At 38.2% G+C, this 20,683-nt stretch overlaps 2 protein-coding genes and 2 non-coding genes across 4 annotated transcripts; all 4 read left to right on the top strand.

Moving 5' to 3' along the window:
• Positions 1-2,737: 2,737 nt before the first annotated feature.
• LOC148297793 (small nucleolar RNA SNORD14) lies at positions 2,738-2,859 on the top strand. The gene has a single exon (XR_015833277.1). It is a non-coding gene; the product is annotated as a small nucleolar RNA SNORD14 (small nucleolar RNA).
• A 181-nt stretch (positions 2,860-3,040) lies between these two features.
• Positions 3,041-3,164, top strand: LOC148297792 (small nucleolar RNA SNORD14). The gene has a single exon (XR_015833346.1). It is a non-coding gene; the product is annotated as a small nucleolar RNA SNORD14 (small nucleolar RNA).
• Positions 3,165-6,263: 3,099 nt separating this feature from the next.
• Positions 6,264-12,204, top strand: LOC110755818 (spermidine copper dependent amine oxidase 1). Its single transcript, XM_021957105.2, has 12 exons — positions 6,264-6,806; positions 7,346-7,455; positions 7,587-7,892; positions 7,999-8,111; positions 8,220-8,550; positions 8,643-8,858; positions 8,948-9,184; positions 9,489-9,674; positions 10,570-10,710; positions 10,817-11,085; positions 11,413-11,494; positions 11,715-12,204. Exons 1-12 carry the CDS (start codon positions 6,587-6,589, stop codon positions 11,835-11,837), a joined length of 2,334 nt encoding a protein of 777 aa, XP_021812797.1. The 5' UTR covers positions 6,264-6,586; the 3' UTR covers positions 11,838-12,204.
• Positions 12,205-13,277: 1,073 nt separating this feature from the next.
• ARO4 (armadillo repeat only 4) lies at positions 13,278-15,716 on the top strand. The gene has a single exon (XM_021957106.2). It carries the CDS (start codon positions 13,479-13,481, stop codon positions 15,348-15,350), a length of 1,872 nt encoding a protein of 623 aa, XP_021812798.1. The 5' UTR covers positions 13,278-13,478; the 3' UTR covers positions 15,351-15,716.
• Positions 15,717-20,683: the final 4,967 nt, after the last annotated feature.

Genomic DNA, 20,683 nt, shown 5'->3' with positions numbered 1-20,683 from the left:
TACTTGCAGAGGATGACATCTGTAAAAGGCTTGATCTTGATCTGGACATGGCTAAGGTTCATTAAGCCATGAAAATCCATGCCATGTTTTGTGAATAGCGTTGGTTGTTGAGTGAATATCGAGGGAGAGCAGCTAGTCTCCTCCCAGTCGAAGATATTGAAAGGTGGAAGCTGCACGGTCTTGATATGAATGATCTGCCTGACGAACGGACTAAACTCCATGGAAAGAGGAAAGCTACTCCCAAGCCTTCCAAAGATGAAGTTGTAACCTCACGAGCAAGAGATGTGTCTTCGTTAAGAAAGAAGCTGAGACTCTTTTCTACTGTGGTCAAGTCTTCTTCGAATGAGGTCTCGGCTGCTGAGAAGACCCAAGTGAGAGCTGCTCATTTCTTGTCTGCCAGGGTTAATCACCTCGTGGGCCCAAACAGCAAGAAGATTGGTAGCATGTAGAACATTTGGGACATTCTACTTAAGTTTTCAACTAAGAAGCCCAAAACCTATGATCTGCCCAGCAAGGATGTCTGCCCTAGGCTTGGTTTGTCTGCTGAAAGCAAAGGGCTGCTGACATTCCACATAGGAGTTCGAGTTGTCTGTATTAGTTGAGGGATGATGATCGAATTGGGAAGGTTGCTCCTCCACCTTGTAAGCGCACTTCATTTCTCAAGCCACGAGCAAGCCACGAGCAGTCAAGCATGGAGCTGATTCAGTGTCGTTAACTCCCTTGGAGGTGAGGATGGCTGCGGCTAAGAAGGTTAGGGAGTCGTCTGCTCAACGAGGGGTCCTTCAGATGCACGAACTACTAGTCCAAAAGTTGATAAACCTAGCTCTTCAGGGGATGTGTGTGTGTCTGACCTGCTCAAGACGAACTTTCTATTTAGCCCGTCTGCTTGTGTTAAGTTGGTTGATCATATATATCAAGCTAGTGATCTTGGCGCGTTCTCGAGTCCTTTGGAGAAGCAGAAGGAAGCGGATGTCACTTTGCTCCAAAATTAGAACAACAAATGAGGTTTGATTAATTAGATACTAGTCCTCTTTTTAGCAAATGAGGTTTGATTGAATATAATCATGAGTACATACATCTTAGAACTTTTAGGAGAAGTGAAAACATACGACTATTCTTAGCAGTTATTAACACTTTGTTGTCGTGTCAGCCTTTTACAAGGCATAATTCTCCAAGATCATTCTTTTTCTTCATATAAAACACATATTGTAAATCCTCATTGTTGTATTTGCAACTCTTAAGATTTGACATAATCACATATTGTAACAAACCATATCTGCATATTTGAATTCAAAAATACGATTTGAATTCAAAAGTGTGATTTGAATTCAAGAGTATGATTGTGTCTGTTGACCCTTCTTACTTAAGCTATAGAAAATGAAATATCATCTAGAGACAACCAGCCAAATCTCCTCCACAGACAGACTTGTACTTGCAATGCAAGTTGCAACTTAGGATATTCAATAAATTTAAATTTAAAAAAAAAACCAAAATTCACTCAACATCCTTCTTCAAAATTAGAACAACAAATGAGGTTTGATTGATTAGATACTAGTCCTCTTTTTAGCAAATGAGGTTTACTTAAGCTAATTATAGAAAATGAAACATCATATGGAGACAACCAACCAAATCTCATCCACAGACAGACTTGTACTTGCAATGCAAGTTGCAACTTAGGATATTTAATAAATTTAAATTTAAAAAAAAAAAACCAAAATTCACCTAACATCCTTCTTCAAAATTAGAACAACAAATGAGGTTTGATTGATTAGATACTAATCCTCTTTTTAGCAAATGAGGTTTGATTGAATATAATCATGAGTACATACATCTTAGAACTTTCAGGAGAAGAGAAGACATATGGATATTCTCAGCAATTATTGACACTTTATTGCTTTGTCAACCTTTTAGGAGATATAATTCTCTAAGATCATTCTTTTCTTTGTATGAAGCACATATTGTAAATCCTCCTTGTTGTATTTGCAACTCTTAAGAGTTGACATAATCACATATTGTAAATCTATGTATCAATGTTAGGAAAACCATATCTGCAGATTTGAATTCAAAAGTGTGATTTGAATTCAAGAGTATGATTATGTCTATTGACCTTTCTTACTTAAGCTGGTTATAAAGAATGATACATCATTTGGAGACAACCAACCAAATCTTCTCCACACATAGAGACATATACCTGCAATGCAAATTGCAACTTAGGATATTCAATTAATTTAAATTTTTAAAAAAAAATAGGGCCATAGACAATACCTGGATTAATCTTCCAATGATACGATAAAGTTGAACCATATTCTAGTATATAAAAAAGGCTTTTTATCACAAAACGTCCCTGAAGTTTACGAAACTATCAGATTGCATTCTTAAAGTTTTTTTTTATCACTCATAGTCCCTAACGTTAATATGAGTGCTCTTAAATAGTCCTTCTGTCAAACAAAATGTTAAATCCAGGGATATAATCGTCAAATCAATCCAAAATTATGAAATATATATATTTTATTTCCTTCCCTTCTCTCTTTCTTTCTTCTTCTTTTTCTCTTCTTTTCTTCTTCTTCTCTCTCCGCCACATTCCTTACCTCTTCTCTTTGTGTTTCTCTTTTTTTTCCCCTATCCTCTGTCACTCTCCTTTTTCTTCTTTCCTAGCAGCGGTCAACTTACTCAACTATTACAAAAGAAGAAAGAAGGCTTGTGATTATTTTATTGAATATAAATCTTTGAATATTGTAATCAATGATGACAAAACTAAGGCTTGTTTCTCAAGAACATTCGCAGTGGCCGCCTGAGAGCTTTCGCCACGCTAAGCTTGAGAGCTAATGCTGCTTTATCCTTCCTTGGATGTCTGAGATTGCAAAATAAAAAGACTCTGGTTTTTTAAATTTGATGCTGTAAATTGGTTTTCTGCTTGGTTTCGAGATTTCCATTAATGTTGCGAATTGTTTTTAAAATCTAGCATATTTGATTTGGCAAAATTTATATTTTCTTACAGTTTTAAAATCTCATTTCAATGTGCTGTATGTTTGGTTTGAATCACCTGTGGTGACAAATCTAAGGCTTGTTTCTCAAGAACATTCGCAGTGGCCGCCCAAGAGCTTTCGCCTTCCCCAGGCTTGAGAGCTTGTGCTGCTTTTATCCTTCCTTGGATGTCTGAGGCTTATTTTCTTATACAATCAATCAAATTGGCATTCTAATTATGTTTCTTGTTTTACATCTACTGTTTTTACAAGTTTGTATTGCTTTTCAACTGGTGCTGATTAATCACATGAAACAGTCCCTGATTCCTATTTCTACTGGAAATTTTAGCACTGGAGACATTGAAAATAACAACATTTTTAATTTAAAGTAAAGACATTGAGAAGGAGAAGTTAGAATACTTTGATGCTTGGGACAATTGGTGGTTGAACTTGCGAGTTAAAGGCTTCCATGCATACTTTGAAATGATGGGAACAAGTATTATTCAACCATGCCATTAATAAGTTGTCACAAACTTCTTTTGTAATAGTTGACCGCTGCTAGGAAAGAAGAAAAAGGAGAGTGACAGAGGATAGGGGAAAAAAAGAGAAACAGAGAGAGAAAAGGAATCTGGTAGAGAGAGAAGAAGAAAAAAAAAAGAGAGAGAGAAGAAGAAAGAAAGAGAAGGGAAGGGAATAAAATATATATATTTTATAATTTTGGATTGATTTGACGATTATATTCTTGGATTTATCAGTTTGTTTGACAGAGGGACTATTTAAAAGCACCCATATTAACGTTAGGGACCATAAGTGATACAAAAAAACTTTAAGAATGCAATCTGATAGTTTCGCAAACGTCAGGGACGTTTTGTGATAAAAAGCCTATAAAAAAAGCATTGTTTGGCTCATTACTTAGAAAGAACAATCCCTCAACTTACTCAAAAAAAACATATATATGTTTGCTTAAACAACTTATTAAAAATGCAAAAAATAAATGTTATCGTCTACGTATCAACGATAAAAATAACACACCAGCTTGTAATGACACATTTCACATAATATTTCTTTACATAGATGAATTTGGTGGTAGGAGCTTAAGTTGTGGCCGGCTTTTTTTTATTTAGTTTTAATTTTTTACTATATACTTTCTATTGTGCATGATTTGGTCCTATATCACTAGCTAGTAGTGCTTCGCATGCTAAGAGCCTCAAGATTGATAGAATAGAATCCACTATGATTATTAAACCTCTCTCTCTCTCACTCACCTACTATAAATAAATTGATTAGCTCTCATCTCATCCAGGGGCGGCCTGAGGGTGTGCAAGTGGTGCCACCGCACAAGGCCTCTAATTTTTAAGGGCTTCGAAATTTTTTTACGTGTGTATTATGGATATTAATATTATAGGTATTATATATATATACTTGAGCGAGCAGGAAAGTAAAACAAGTGTGTATTTGGTTGAATTGGAATTCATCCCCTTGATTTTAGCAGGCAAGTTGGGAAACAAAAAAAGTTTATGTCTTCTTCCTCTTCCATTTTCTCAAATTGAAACATTAAAACTTTTATGAACGTTATTTATGATTGCTACTGCATGCTAATAGATGATGAATTTTAGTTATTAAAAAAATTGTTTTATGGTGTAAAGTAATGGAAATTCTTTTATAAATATTTTCTTATTAGATTGAGATCTCCTATTTAAGTTTTGCACAGTACCCTCAAAATCTCAGAATCGGTCTGAACTCATCTCATCTCGTGCAACCTAGCTCGTGCAACCTAGCTAGCTAAGCTAATATAACTAAACAATTTAATAATAAATAAAAGACGGGCTTGGAACATTGTAATTGACTTGTTGACGTGTGGATGACTGTTGTGTGTGGGATTGTGAGGTGTTATCTAAATTTAAATAATTGTCACCCTCCATCATTTCATGTCATCTGCGGCCCCTACCTACCCACCCACCAACGCTGGAAATTGCCATTTACGTAGATGAGTCCATCAAATTATAAGCACGCTTTCCCTTTCTTTTCCAATAATTCTAGGCACATTCAATTTTGGTCACCATGTAATAAGTTGAGTGCTAGTCTTCTTTCTTTTTCTCGTTGGCAATGAATAATATTTAAGAGTATTTTGTATTTGGGTTGACAGTATATGAGTTGTTTTGTTTGGCTGAGGAGGGGGCCTGCCTCACGACTCTTGAGTCACGATGCCTCAACGCAGGCTGAGCTGGTGCTCATGTCTTTATTATAAAGTTAGGTAAAATAATAGACTATTCATCACTTGCTGATCAATATATATACCAACTTGAACAATTATTTACTAGCTCCTTCAAACAATCAAAGCTGAATGTATATGTCAAAAATGGCTATTATTATTTTTATTGAGAGAAGCGATAGTGTACTAAACTCATATACACTACACGAATACTAGGACTAGAACCCAATACTTTTTCTAGGAGAGCAATTATTTCAAATCATTACAATTACACTAGTGAGTCTTTTTCAAGCCTATTTGACTAAATATAACAAAGTGAAAAATAAAAATAAAAAATTGATGCGTCTCTTCGGTTGCTTTGTTCAAAGTACAAAACAAGAAAAGAAAATCATGTGGAAGACAAGTTAGCCAAACACGTTTTTCAAACTTTTTTCAACATCAATTTTCAATCAATAGGTTGAAAACAACAACCAGCTATCGGAAAACCAAAAGGTAAATCCGCTTTTTCTTTCAAACGTTATCAACTTATTGAGAAATAATTGAAGAAATATGAAATGTTGAATTATTAAATTGAATAACAGTCTAATATATGATGCGGTGCAAATCCTACTTAAAAACGTGTGGTACAAATCTTACTTAAGATGGTGTGGCACATAAGGATTGATTTGAACTCAATTTAATCTAAGTCGGGTCATCACGGAGTTAGTTAGGGAAATATTTTTACTTATCACTTTAACTCAAAGTGTATTATCATCATCACCCTTTTTAATACTTGACACATGTTCATAAACATAATCATAATCAACTTTTTACTTTGTATTTATGAAATCATAATAATACATATGGACACATATCAAGTGTTGAAAATAATAGTGTTGAAAATAATAACGAGAATACACTTTTAATTAAAATAGTGAGCAAAAATACTCTGGTTAGCTAGAGGAGTGACATGGCCATACATAAAGGGCCGACAGATTATAGAGATCAGCAGAACGACGTCTCTTACAAGTGGAAGCTCCTATCGCTCCACTCCATACCTCCTTTGTCTTTATTCTAACCTCCTCATCTCCGCTCTCTGGCCTTGTTTACTTGTTTGTTTGTTTATTACCAAAACAAAAAACAAACAAAAAAGCAAAAAAAGGATAATATATAAACTTCTCAACCCCACCGCCTTTTGTACTCTCTCTTTTATATCCTTCTTCTAATTAGCTAGCTAGCTAGCTATCAGATTCAGCAGCAGATTAGTTGACATCAATTTTCCCGGGAAAGTGAGAGAGAAAGAGCGAGAAAGTTCGAGAGCGTTTTCATTTCCTCAATCTGTTGGCTGAGAGAGGCATTGCTGTATGTCAGTGGAAAACTACTCCAGTGACAGTTACTACGGTGGATACGGTGAGCTCGATAACCCTTCGCAATGGCCGCAACTCAGGAAAAAGCGACGCCTTGTTGCCTGGACGCTGCACCCGCCAAATCCTCGGCTCTGCTTCGCAAGGCCTCCGACCCGATGCGCGATTGGACCGTTTCGGGCTCCGATCCGTCAGAGGATCCGATCCGCAACAGAGCTGCTGTGCCGACCTTGATCCGACCCATCGAGACCCTTCCTGCTACTTCTACAAACACCACTGCTACCAAAGGTAGTAAGAATATCCTTCTTTTTTATTTTCTGGTTTGTTTCCAATTTTTTTATATTTATTTACTGCTACTTTTACAAATAACGATCTTGATTTTAAGACAATGAAGTGATTATATTTTTTATTTTTTGCTGAAGAAAATGATTATCTTTTGTTGTTTGGTTGCTGAGAATATTAAGGAACATGAAATAAAATGAGATGGTTTTGAGTTTACGTGTACTAGTTGGTCGAATGGATTCACTTTTCCAGTCTTCTGGGGTCCAAAATCTTACACGCAAGATTTTTTTTTTTTTTTCCCATTTGTTTTTTTTCTTCCAGTTTAGAAAAAAAAGTTACTTTCGGATTAAACTGGTCTTTGCTTACTCTAACTGCTGAAGGAAAAATAAAGAAAGATTTTTATTCCAGTTTTTCAAAATTGAATGCTAACAATCTCATATTTTGGCCTCTCAAAAAAAAGAAAAAGAAAAAAGGACAATCTCATATTCTGGGTGGCATTGATCGCAGATATGTTTCTGATGATTCTTGTTTAATTATTCATATAGGCATCCCAGTCATGTTGAGGGCTCAAACCAGCCATCCTTTGGAGCCCTTATCTGCTGCTGAAATCTCTGTGGCAGTGGCCACTGTCAGGGCAGCTGGAGCAACCCCTGAGGTTAATCACATTTCTATTATTGATTATGTTTTAGCCTAAAATATGGGTTGGATTCTGTTTACCAGGAATTCAATTTTGACCATTGATTTTCTCATTTGAGGATTATAGGAATTGATTTCATTTCTCTTCAGGTGAGGGATAGCATGCGCTTTGTTGAAGTAGCTTTGGTAGAACCAGATAAACATGTTGTTGCATTGGCAGATGCATATTTCTTCCCTCCTTTCCAGCCATCTTTGCTTCCCAGAACTAAAGGTGGACCTGTGATTCCTAGTAAACTTCCTCCCAGGCAAGCAAGACTTGTGGTTTATAACAAAAAGTCAAATGAGACGAGCGTCTGGATTGTTGAACTATCAGAAGTTCATGCTGCAACTCGAGGTGGTCACCATAGGGGTAAAGTCATTTCATCCAAAGTTGTTCCAGATGTTCAGCCTCCCATGGTATATACAGCCTCCTGTGCATTGTTATTTCTCGATTATTATTTTTTGCATGTGCTTCCCATTTTAGATAAAAAGATTATTTTCATAATTGTTTCTGAAAATACAGGATGCTATGGAGTATGCTGAATGTGAAGCTGTTGTAAAAGACTTTCCTCCATTTCGGGAAGCAATGAAGAAGAGGGGTATTGAGGATATGGACCTTGTGATGGTGGATCCCTGGTCAGTTTCTAAATTGAGATTCTCTCAAATAAATATGTTGCCAGAATATGATTTCACTCTATGTTTAGCTCTTTTTGTAATGTTGTGGAGTATGACTCTTCTTAACAGGTGTGCTGGATACCACAGTGAAGCTGATGCTCCTAGCCGCAGGCTTGCGAAACCGCTTATCTTCTGTAGAACTGAGAGTGATTGCCCTATGGAAAATGGTTATGCTCGTCCAGTTGAAGGAATCCATGTACTTGTTGATATGCAAAATATGGTGGTTCTTGAATTTGAAGACCGCAAACTTGTTCCCTTGCCTCCTGCTGATCCATTGAGAAATTATACTCCAGGTGAAACACGGGGAGGTGTTGATCGAAGTGATGTGAAACCTCTACAGATAATTCAGCCTGAAGGAACAAGTTTTCGTGTTAACGGGCACTTTGTTGAATGGCAGAAGGTTCTTTCTTATTTTCAGGAACTACACCATTGGATTGTCTCATATCAGCATGTCATATTGATTCTTATTCTCTTTTTCTTTCTGCTTGGCAGTGGAATTTCCGTATTGGTTTTACTTCCAAGGAAGGTTTGGTTATCTATTCTGTCGCGTATATTGACGGTAGCAGAGGCCGGAGGCCTGTGGCCCACAGGTTAAGTTTTGTTGAGATGGTGGTCCCTTATGGTGATCCAAATGATCCGCATTACAGGAAGAACGCATTTGATGCAGGGGAAGATGGGCTGGGAAAAAATGCGCATTCTCTTAAAAAGGTTGGGATACCTTCTCTGTTTCCATTTCCCCTTCCATCTCTATCTTTGCTGGATTATATATGCATTTTGACATAATTTTGGTGTTGCAGGGTTGTGATTGTTTAGGCTATATTAAGTACTTCGATGCACACTTTACAAATTTCACTGGGGGTGTTGAAACAATTGAGAATTGTGTTTGTTTGCATGAGGAAGATCATGGAATTTTATGGAAGCATCAGGATTGGAGAACAGGTTTAGCAGAAGTTCGACGATCTAGAAGGCTGACAGTATCTTTTATTTGCACTGTCGCTAACTATGAGTACGGATTTTACTGGCATTTTTATCAGGCAAGCTATCCTCTGCCTTGATTTCACTGGGGATTTTGATTTGCTTGTATTGCTTTGATTAGAAGAATCACCTGTGTCATCGTGTTCATAAATTATTACCTATAAGTTATACAGATGCCCATTACTGTGATGGGATGGGGCTGGGCCACCATCTTGATGGTAGCATATGGATTCAGTTACCATAGTAGTGTCTCTGTGCTTCTAATCCATTTGATCTACCCTGCTCTCTTTCTTTTGGGTATGATTTTGTTGTTTGAGTTGAGCAACTAAAGTGACAGTCATGCTTATCAATTTTCTTTTGTAGGATGGGCATATTGAAGCTGAGGTGAAACTTACCGGAATTCTAAGCTTAGGTGCACTGCAACCAGGAGAAACCCGAAAGTATGGTACAACTATTGCACCTGGACTATATGCACCAGTGCATCAACACTTTTTTGTAGCTCGTATGGACATGGCAGTTGATAGTAAGCCTGGTGAAACTTTCAATCAGGTCATTCATGTGTTCTTTGGATCCTTTATTTATAGTCTTGTAGTTTGTTAGATCAGGTTTTGAATCTACCAATATTTATATTGATAAAAGTAACATCCTAGTTTCTTTTCACTCTCAAGTCAACTCTTTAGCAAGAAATATGGATAGCCATTGCAAGTGATTTGAAGGATCAAGCAGCCTTGTCTTGCTGTGATTCCAATTCCAATGTTTGTTCTCTTAAGACTTCTATGATAATCATTCATTATTCATGTCCTGTATGGTTTGTTCTTCAAGTGTTTCATGGGTCAATGGTTTAAATAACTCAATAGAGCTGGGTTGTGGTTCTTCCTCTGGGTGTTGAAGCCTTATTTAAGAAAATTTGTAAGCCTTTGGGATTAACCAACAGGTGAGGGTGGTTGGAAAAATGGTTTACCATTATGCTAGGTCAAGGGTTCAATTCCCTGCCATTGTAACCCAAAAGGAAAAAAAAGAAATCCGTGTCTCAGCTTTACCCCTTCCATAGAGTAATTGTGGAAAAATCTCCTGATGCATATGTAGAGCCAGGGGTTACCCCGGGCCCCAATAATCTAGGAGCCTATATGAACCCATATGAAATTCTTGGGATAAAATTTTCTGATGTCAGGGTTATATGTGAGATTTTAAAGCAATGGTTTTTCTTATGATCCTGCAGTTGTTACATTTGCTGAAATGGATGCCGATGCTTTACAAAATGATAGAAGCATACGGTCTTTTGTATCATTCAAATTTTAAATTTTCATAGTAGAATTCTAATTATTACAAGGCTCACCTTATTATGCACTCTAGGTCAACCTTTCACTTTCCTTTTTCTTTCTCTTTGAATATGTTGATAACCATAGCCTTATTTCTCTCTCTTTTGCTTTCCTTTTTCCCTCAGGTGGTTGAAGTAAATGTTAAAGTTGAAGAACCAGGAAAGAATAATGTTCACAACAATGCATTCTATGCTGAGGAAAAATTGCTGAAATCAGAATTGCAAGCAATGCGTGATTGTAATCCTTTATCTGCTCGCCATTGGATTGTAAGACAACACCCTTTAGTGCTTTAGGAATGATTAAGTTTTTCTCTTTGCAATTTAAGTTCATATATTAATTTCTTGAATGCCACATGGTATTTCCTTATTTTAGGTCAGAAACACCAGAAATGTCAACCGGACCGGGCAGCTAACAGGTTACAAGCTAGTACCTGGTTCAAATTGTTTACCACTAGCTGGTTCCGAGGCAAAATTTCTGAGAAGAGCTGCTTTTTTGAAGCATAATCTTTGGGTCACATCTTATGCACGCGACGAAGTGTATCCTGGAGGAGAATTTCCTAATCAAAATCCACGCATTGGGGAGGGATTGGCCACTTGGGTTAAGAAAAATCGGTCGCTGGAAGAAGCTGACATTGTTCTTTGGTGAGTGGACTTTTATTTCTCTGAAAATACTAAGATGTTAATGCGCGTGTTGAGTTCATCCTATACTCTGAAAGGGGGAGGAATATTACTGGGCAGGGGACAATAATCCTAATTTTTAGTTGAAATGAGAAAACAGTACAATGAGAATACTCATGGGAGAACTAGGAAGGTATAAATGGGCCTCATAATCACGTTTGAAACTTAGGACAAGGTCTTCGTAAGCTAACTGAAAGTGAATAAAGGAGGATACAGTCCATCTGTCCGTGTTTATGTGTTGGTATGGATCCCAGCTTAATGCAGGATCTGATCAGTGTCCAATTGTTGCAGGTATGTATTTGGAGTGACACACATTCCTCGACTGGAAGACTGGCCAGTGATGCCTGTAGAACGTATTGGTTTTACGCTCATGGTACATAATTTATTGTTTTTGTTCAATTTCTTCCTCACTTGTGTTTAAACACTCTTACATTTGTATTATATACCTTTTTGCTAGAACAGTTTTACTGTAACTCAGTACTTCATGGGATCAAAGGCTTTCTGTCTTTACAAAACCATGCTATATCACAAAGTATACAATTAGGTTTGATAAAGCCTCATGATTCTGATTTGCCTTACTATTTGTAATGCAGCCACATGGGTTCTTTAATTGCTCAACGGCGGTGGACGTCCCCCCGAATACATGCGATTTGGACCTCAAGGACAATGGGATGACTGCAAAACCTATTCAGAATGGACTACTGGCTAAGCTCTAAAAACGAAAAGGACAAGGATGCATGCTATGGAGAGATTCTACGAAAACCTATTTAGGTAGTCAAGTGGCATGCTTATGGTCACATTAGTTATATTTTAAGATAGATCAACGAACTTATTCTCTTATTATAAAACAATGTATGGTGCTGAATATCTTTGCCCAACTCTTTTCTTTGGTGCTCAAACTGAGGCTGGTCATAGGATGACATGAGTCATGGTCGCTCTGTGTGTGGCTTCCATTCCATATACAACAAGCTTCTTACATTTGGTTTGATTATAATATCCCTGGAATGATTGTCATTTAAACGTTGCAATCTTTACTCTTATTATATAGAGCGCTTCCAGTTATTGGAGGAAGTAATTTTATCACACGCACAGGTTTTTTTTTATTTTTGTTAATTATAAATGTCTACTTTTCAAGACAAAGACAGTAGTAGTCACAGTAAACTCAATAATTCCTATAGAACTTAACTGGACTGGACCATTCTATGGTAATGGACATTTTAAAACTGTTTATTTTAAAGGATGTAATTTAATCTAAAAAAAGTTTGTATCATATATGTTCTAATTCTAATAATAATATAAATGGGTTAGGTTAATTGTTCAAGGGTGCGGGTCTGACTTCTTGCCACTGTGATTCCCTTCTCTTTTCCGTACATTAGAGTAGTTAAAATACGACAATGTAAAAAATATATATATATTTTTATAATATTTACTTCCAATTAGAATATCGCTTTGTAAAAAATATATATTTGTTCTTTATACTTACAATTTAAATAACTTGTACTGTATGCCTATATGAATGCATGATATTCAAATGATACAAAATTAATTGTGGTTGTGACCTAGTTATAAACAATTTTAACACATTGGGTTTGATTATTAATGCGATAGATAACTGAACATTTGGGGTTCAAATAGTATTTCAATGTTTTGAAAAAGAATAATATTTAGTGTTCAAATCGTGAAAATCTGCCCACGCGGTAACTTTGCTATTGATATTGGAAACAAGTTTCTTTCCTTCTTAATATAGTTCTTGTTGCTCTCCCAAAATAAAAGAAAAAAATAATCGATAATTAATGTGAAAATCCCTAAATACACGTTTCCAATTCCCGACTCCCCAGTGGACCCTGCCCCTTTCTTTTCTTTTTTTTTAAATAAAAAAAGTGGACCCCACTCCTTTCTTAAAAAGTGGAATGAAATGACCATGGGCTAGAAAGTCATTTTTGCCAAAAGAAAGAAAATAATTAGAAAGACTAAAAAACTAACGTAAAACACCGGTTACGAAGACTAATTGACTCGTCTTCCTTCTAATTTTCAATTCGCGCGCCGAAAAGATTATCTTAAATAAATAAAATTATTTAATTTTATAAATTTATAAAAAATGAAAATGAAAAAAAAATAATAATAAAGAAAGTTAGGGTCAGAAATTTCAGGGTACGGAGCGGAGCAGACACACACGCAAACATGCTATTACCAACAAGAAGCCAAGAACCCGAGAAGAATAAATAACAGTGACAAAGCTGAGTCAATCCCCCTCTTCTTCCCCAGCTTTTATTTGTCAACTCGGCCGCTGACTCGTCCTCGACTCACTTGACTTGCCTCCCCAAAACAGCACAAGCAAGAGGAGACTGAAGCGAGCGATGGCTTCGGAAGAGAAGCGCATCGAAGACGAACTGTCCTACCCGATTTTGCTGTCGGAGCGGGTCCGGTCCGCCGTGGACGAGGCCGAGTCGTTCAAGCTCGAGTGCTCCGAGGTCGGCAAGCAGGTGGATCGCCTCTCGCAAATGCTCCGAACCGTCGTCCGCTTCGCCACGACCGCGCCGTTTTTGTACGAGCGCCCAATTCGGCGTATCGTCGCCGAGGTCTCCAAGAATCTCGAGCGAGCCCTAACCCTGGTCCGCAAGTGCAAGCGCCAGAGCGTCCTACGACGTGTCGTTACGATCACCAGCGCCACCGACTTCCGCAAGCTCTTCAACTTCCTCGAGTCTTCCGTCGGAGACATGAAGTGGCTGCTCAGCATATTCGACCCGGACTCCGGGGGCAATAACGGAATTGTGCTCTCCCTCGCCCCGATTGCCAGCAACGACCCGATTCTCTCGTGGGTTTGGTCCTTCATCGCCACCATTCAAATGGGTCAGTTGCCGGATCGTGTTGAGGCTGCGAACGAGCTCGCTTCCCTGGCCCAAGACAACGACCGGAACAAGAAGATTATCGTCGACGAAGGTGGGGTCTCGCCGCTGCTGAAGCTCTTGAAAGAGGGCTCGTCGCGGGATGCCCAAATTGCGGCGGCGACGGCGCTCTATAATCTGGCCAGTGATCAGGAGAAAGTGAGGACCATTGTGAATGAGGTTGGGGTGCCCGCTATTGTGCAGGTTCTAGGCGACTCGCCGATGAAGGTTCAGAGTCGAGTGGCGACCTTGGTGGCGAGAATGGCGGAGCATGACAGTGTTGCCCAAGAGGATTTCGCTAGAGAGAATGTGATCAGGCCGCTGGTGACGCTGTTGTCGTTTGAGACTTTCGTGGATGATCGGAAGATTGAATTGGGTAAGCAAAGCATTCACTCTCTGGTTCAGATTAACAAGGAAATGGAGAAGAGCACATTAGCAAAATCCATACTCAGTAGCAATAGTCGTGAGAGTAATTTTACACCTTACTTGAATTCATATTCGAGTTCTTCTTATACTTATTATGCGGAGGGGAGTAGTCGTGGGGGACATAATCATAGGAAGGAGAGGGAGAATGAGAAGCCCCATGTTAAGCTTCAGCTGAAAGTTAGTTGTGCAGAGGCTTTGTGGATGCTTGCTAGAGGTAGTGTTTCGAATAGTAGGAGGATAACTGAGACGAAAGGATTGCTTTGCTTGGCTAAGTTGGTGGAGAGGGAACAGGGTGAGTTGCAATTCAATTGTTTGATGACTATAATGGAGATAACAGCTGCGGCTGAATCCAATGCTGACCTTAGGCGAGCGGCGTTTAAGACCAATTCGCCAGCTGCGAAGGCAGTTGTGGATCAGCTCTTGAGGCTGATCAAAGATGTGGATAGCCCGACATTGCAAATTCCTGCTATAAAATCAGTTGGTTCATTGGCTAGGACATTCCCAGCTAGGGAGACCTGGGTCATTGGTCCCCTAGTGACTCAACTTAGCCACAAAAATCTAGACATGGCAACAGAAGCAGCAATTTCACTTGGGAAATTTGCTTGTCCAGATAATTTTCTCTGTATGGAACATTCAAAGACGATTATTGAGTTCAATGCTATCCCACCTCTGATGAAACTGCTAAGAGGCAATGAACACTCACAGTTGCATGGACTGACTCTCCTATGCTACCTTGCATTACACTCTGGCAATACCAACGCTTTGGAACCGACTAGGGTGTTGACTGCTCTTGAAGGGGCAGACCGTAGTGCGCTGCCTCAACATCCCGAGTTGAGAGAATTGTTGGCGAAGGCAATATATCACCTCAATCTGTACCACACTGGAGGTCATTCTCAAAGGCTGACATACGTGCCTTGAAAACAAGTTCAGCGGGCAAGAGGACCGAAGTTTGTTGCAGGAATATCATTATGCTGTGCAGAAGTAGTAGTAGGATCAGTTTGATACTTTTGAAAGGGAAGGAAACAGGGCTCATACAAACATAGTTGAATTATAAGATAAATGCAAATGTTCAGAATTAATTGTTCTTGAGAAAAAAACAGAGATGACTTGTTTATATGAAAAGAATACTGAATGATTAGAGCTGGTTATCAAGAACTTTGGGCCCATCTAACCTTCAATCAGCTGCATGAATTGCAGATGTAGAGTTGGTTGCCTACCCGACCTCCTCGTTTAGAGGCCCCCTCAATTATGCATTAATAAACTACTCTTCTTTTCCTATCTTCATTTGGAGACGACGTCGTTTCACTTTGAAAAATCTACCAGACTTCTCACATCATCGAAGGAAAATATTTATAATAATTCTTGGACTTGCACACGATAATGGCTTCATCTTTGGAGCAAACTAGTTTAGTGAATTATTTACAAAGAATGTCTTAAATACAATTGAGCTTTCTCATACAAACAAAAATCTCAAGTTTGCCACCTGGAACTCCAAAATCAATACTGTCCTCAACTAGCAGGGTTTCCAACACATGCCCTAATTACAGAAAAGAAATCCGATAATGGCTTTTGTACAATTTTCAGTGGGATGTTTTATGAACTTTGTCACATCAAGTAATCCCCTGATGACACTCTTTTCACATCATTACTAACTCACTCTTCCTAAGTTAGCATTGCAAATTTTCCCCAAATAGCCCAAAATGCCACCGGTTTTTCAGTTTTAAGTGGAAATACCAGCCCTCCCCAAAATTTTTGCAAATACCACCTATAAATATATATTTATTATCCACTTATTGCCCAAATATCACTTTTTCTGAAATTGACTTCTCTCTCAGCTCTCTCTTGGCTCTGTCTCTCTCTGTCACTCAAGTCTCTTTCTCTCTCTTCGCTCTTTCTCTATTGCACGCTACTCTCAGTCACTCTTATGTAGCACTCTCTCTCTCTCTCTCTCTCTCTCTGACGCAGTGCTCTTCCTCCCTCAGCGGTGTGTGTTCATCGAAGCTCAACTCCATCATTCACCTAAAGGTACTGTTCATCGTCATTTTCTTAGTCTGAAGTTGGTTTAGGGTTTATGTGTTTCTATAAAATTGGTTTAGGGGTTAGTCTGAAATTCGTTTAGGGTTTATGGGTTTCTCCTGTGATGGATGTAAGGACTGCTGCTTAGTTTTTCTCAATTTTGTGTTTAAGAGGTATGTTTTACTCTGTTTTAAGATGGTATTTGCATTTTGCTGCATATTTGGATGTAATTTTTCGCCATTGAAGAGTGGCTATAATTGAAGTAGTCACCCTTGCTATCTTGAAATTGGACTTCAATTTAAGATATAAATCATTTAGTTTAATCCATCGATATGGAGTGAGGTGGGAAAGGGTTCTTGGGGCTGAACCTGAACCTTAACTCATCATTAGCGTCAATCCTTGCATTGAGAAGAGAACAAAAGCTGTTCAAGAATTACATACTGCACAAGATGACTTTGGCAACAACAAACTTCCCTCTTCCTAAAATTCTTGAACAACTTTTGTCCTCTTCTCAACGCAAGGATTGAAGCTAATTATGAGAATAATGACGTGATTTTCTAGTGTCTCAACTTCCTAGTGAATTTCTACCTAAAAGAATCAAATTTCACATACAATCACATATGCATTGACAAGTGACAGATATATTAAATAGATATAAGCCAATCACATATGTTGCAGCTTTCAATTCAAAGAGGTACACAAGTTAAAACAAAGATGATTTTGATAAAAAAGATTTGAAATTTGATTGCAACGTATTAATATTGTTGTGTTGCAGTGAGAAATTTGAAGGCTTTGAGGCCTGCGATCTTTGCTCTCAGAAGCTCTCACTTCTCCACAGCTGCCGAGCCATCTTCCAAGCAGGGTAGCCCTCCGGTAATCAATCTTAGCCTGGCTTAGCTCCTGTTTGTTTCCTAGGAAAAATGAACTCCGGGAAAATGATGTATCATTCGCACACATGTAGCTTGTAGTTTTGACTATGTATTTTTTTATTTTGACGAGTACATGATTTGTTTGTATTCAAGTGGGTTCATGGTTACTGTTATTGAGTAGACTTAGGTTATCATAATTTGTTTGGCTGTTGAGAAAATAGTCTACAAAACGAAAAGATGACTATGTATTTTTTATTTTGACTAGTACATGATTTGTTTGTATTCAAGTGGGTTCATGGTTACTGTTACTGAGTAGACTTCGGTTATCATGATTTGTTTGGCTGTTGAGAAAATAGTCTAAAAACGAAAAGATGAAGAGAAATGAAATGGAAGCAGCTGTTAGGATCTTCACAAGTACTCAAATGGCTCTCGCAAACACAAGTGATCTCCTAATTCGGAGTCACCCCCTATTTATACTGAAAGAATCGACCGGTACACCTAAAAAACGCAACTGACGCCATCATTACTTCGTTCAACACGCGTGCCCCGACATGTGGCACTAATCAGAAATGATTGCAACTTGCATGCTGAGTGCAAAAGACTAAGTGTCATTTGGTGCAATCAATTTCGCTTCCCAACGTGCACGCCGTGCATAGAAGCCTAAGCGTCAATTAAGCCACCAAAATATTCAGAAGACTTAGGAAGTTACTGTTCGGCATTGGACATTTGTTGCACCACGATGACAAAACTGTAAGCCATACCGTTCTGAAGAACGCTCCTCCCAAACGACACACGCATTTATGGTGATCCCTGGGAAACCAGAAGCACAACTCAAAGAAAAACATCAACACAACCAATAAAATGTCTAAATCCCTTACCCCCGATGGGGTCATCGAACGAAGCACCAATAACGGTAACGACATCATGCAACGGACCAACGACACGCGCTAAAAAGGATACCGAAGGTAACAACAAGTCCCCAACTAAGAAGCTCTTCTCATATGGGCACTTGGGGGACTCCTGTTTATACCTAATTTGACAGACCAATAAGGAGGCCACACGTGGACTAAAACGGGAATCAGTAGAGCAGCGTTCGGCACACCTCACTGCCGAGCGTAAGACCAGACCCCAAGCACCTACTGGGACACGTGGGGCACCCACAGTAAATGTCTACAGTCCCATATCGAAGTTCTACACAACATGCACACCTCCCAAGACTTATAAAAATGGCCACAAGTCCCAAAATGGAGGTAACTGGAACTTTCGGCAAACTTAGTCATTACTCTGTCCATATTACTAAATACTCTGTACTGAATTCTTACTTAAGCATCGGAGAGTCTTCGGCCGGTACCACACCGATGCCCAAGTCCTTACCGAGCGTTTCCATCTTGCAAATCAATCGCTTTACCAGAGGCCTAGGGCATACCAAAAGTCCAGACATCACTCAGTTGGGCCCAAAAGTGCCGAATCATTTTTGAGTATCAACAGTTTGCATTGAGAATGCTCAACCCAATTTTTCATTGTAAAGTCTTGTTTGTGATTATGAAAATTATTTTCTAGAAGTAATACTGTTGACGAAATATCAGTTGTAGTTGAGCATACTTTATTTTTATTTTTATTTTATTTCAGACATTTCCTATCGAGAGGGACGATAATAGACTAAGCTCACTCACACAATACGAATGCCAGAACTCAAATCCAGAACCTTACCAAAGAGAGCAAATACTCCAAACCACTATACTAGTGGATCCTTTGCATTGAGCATACTTATTAGTGCTATTGCACAGAAAATTGGGAAATAGCCCTATATGCCACCAATTTTATAATCTTAACTAAAAATACCACCCCTCCCCAATTTTTGTACAACTATCACCAATAAATATAAAATTATTGTCCACTTATTGCTGAATTTTCACAAGTTCAGAAAGTTTGTTCTCTCTTAGGTCACTCAGCTCTCTTTCTCTCTCTCTCTGGCACAACTCTCTTTCTCTTTGGTTTCTATCTAACGCAGCTCTCTGTGTCTCTCTTGGCTCTCTCTCTCTCTAGCGCAACTCTCTGTCTCTCTCTTTGCTCTCTTTCTCATAGCGCAGCTCTTTCTCTCTCTAGCTTCGTTATGTCTTTTTCTCCCTCTATTCGGTCTCTTGCTCTCTGTTTGGAATCGCGAACCCCTCCCTTTAGGTATGTCTTCTGAATAGCTGCTTGCAACCTTGAAGCTTTAGTGGATTGCCGACCTCGAAAAGGTAGTGTTGATGGTTATTTTCTTAAAATCAGTGGGATTATGTGAAATGGGTTATATTTTGATTGTTTGGGTTTGTGTTAAATTCATTTTGGCTTTAATTGCTTTGGGTTAGGTTTTGTTGAATATTCATGCTCAGTCATCTGGGTTTGTACCAATTGCACTTAGATTGGTCTAGATATGTGAATCTTGAAACTTGGGATTTTCCATTTGATGTAGTAGATCTGTATAGTGTGATTCTGATGTGTTATTGGTATACTGCTATCGTGTTCCTCTTATTTTACCGTCGTATTGCTGTTATATTGCTGTTATATTGCCATTGTATTGTATGGTTATTGTGGTTATTTGTTCTATTTCTAAGTTGATTCAATTCTCTTATGAAAATTTATTTGAAGTCTTATACATAGTTTTTGCTCTAATTTTTCATTTTGAATTATTCGTTAAAGTTTATTTATTTATTCATTTAAAATTTTGGAATTGATGAGATATCTGGTCTGGGCTTGAGATTACCCTAATTTATTGTTCTTTATTGTGATTGTGATTTTAGCTAAGGATTGGGTGATGTGTTTTTGTTTTGGGTCATTTGATATGGTTTTGAGATTGGTTTCATATCTATGATTTTGGTTAGTGTTAAAGTAAATAAATGGGTATTTCATTCCTGTGGTTTTTGTGGAGGTACACCATTGTATCATACTTATTTTCTCTTCTGATGATATGGTTCTATAATGTATTTGTTTGGTTAGGCTGGTTTGATAAGTGCATGCGCTGTGCTGAAAAGTGGCAAAAAAAACTTAAAATGCAGAGCAATAGGCTCCTTAAATACACAAGTTGAATGCCTCAACAGGTTTGTACCTGTCAGTGCATGGATTTAAATGTGTTATTGTCTCTTCAACTTTCATGATATTTTTATATTGTGAAAAATGAAAAGATTATGTTCATTGTATCAAAGTTACCTGTAAGTAATAAGATCATGTCGTAGTGAAAGATAAGCCCCTGCCATCATTTAATCTCACTCTGTTCTTTACCTTTTACTGAGGCCCTCAGTATAGTCTCTTATGTAGTGTTTTTTGGTATATATGATCACTGCTCTAATTAATTTTTCTACTTGCAGACGAAACTTAAACTTACTG

This window comes from Prunus avium, chromosome 1, assembly GCF_965620075.1.
Source record: "Prunus avium chromosome 1, drPruAviu1.hap1.1, whole genome shotgun sequence".
Taxonomy (NCBI): Eukaryota; Viridiplantae; Streptophyta; class Magnoliopsida; order Rosales; family Rosaceae; genus Prunus; species Prunus avium.
The sequence above is the reverse complement of the archived record's forward strand: the minus strand, read 5'-3'. Positions and strand labels throughout refer to the sequence as shown.

Excerpts from the sequence above, each read along its gene's own strand:
- LOC110755818 (XM_021957105.2), top strand. The coding sequence starts at position 6,587 with ATGGCCGCAACTCAGGAAAAAGCGACGCCTTGTTGCCTGGACGCTGCA. Across the intron at positions 7,456-7,586 it reads CAGCTGGAGCAACCCCTGAG|GTGAGGGATAGCATGCGCTT; the intron begins GTTAATCACATT and ends ATTTCTCTTCAG. Across the intron at positions 11,086-11,412 it reads GAAGCTGACATTGTTCTTTG|GTATGTATTTGGAGTGACAC; the intron begins GTGAGTGGACTT and ends CAATTGTTGCAG.
- ARO4 (XM_021957106.2), top strand. The coding sequence starts at position 13,479 with ATGGCTTCGGAAGAGAAGCGCATCGAAGACGAACTGTCCTACCCGATT.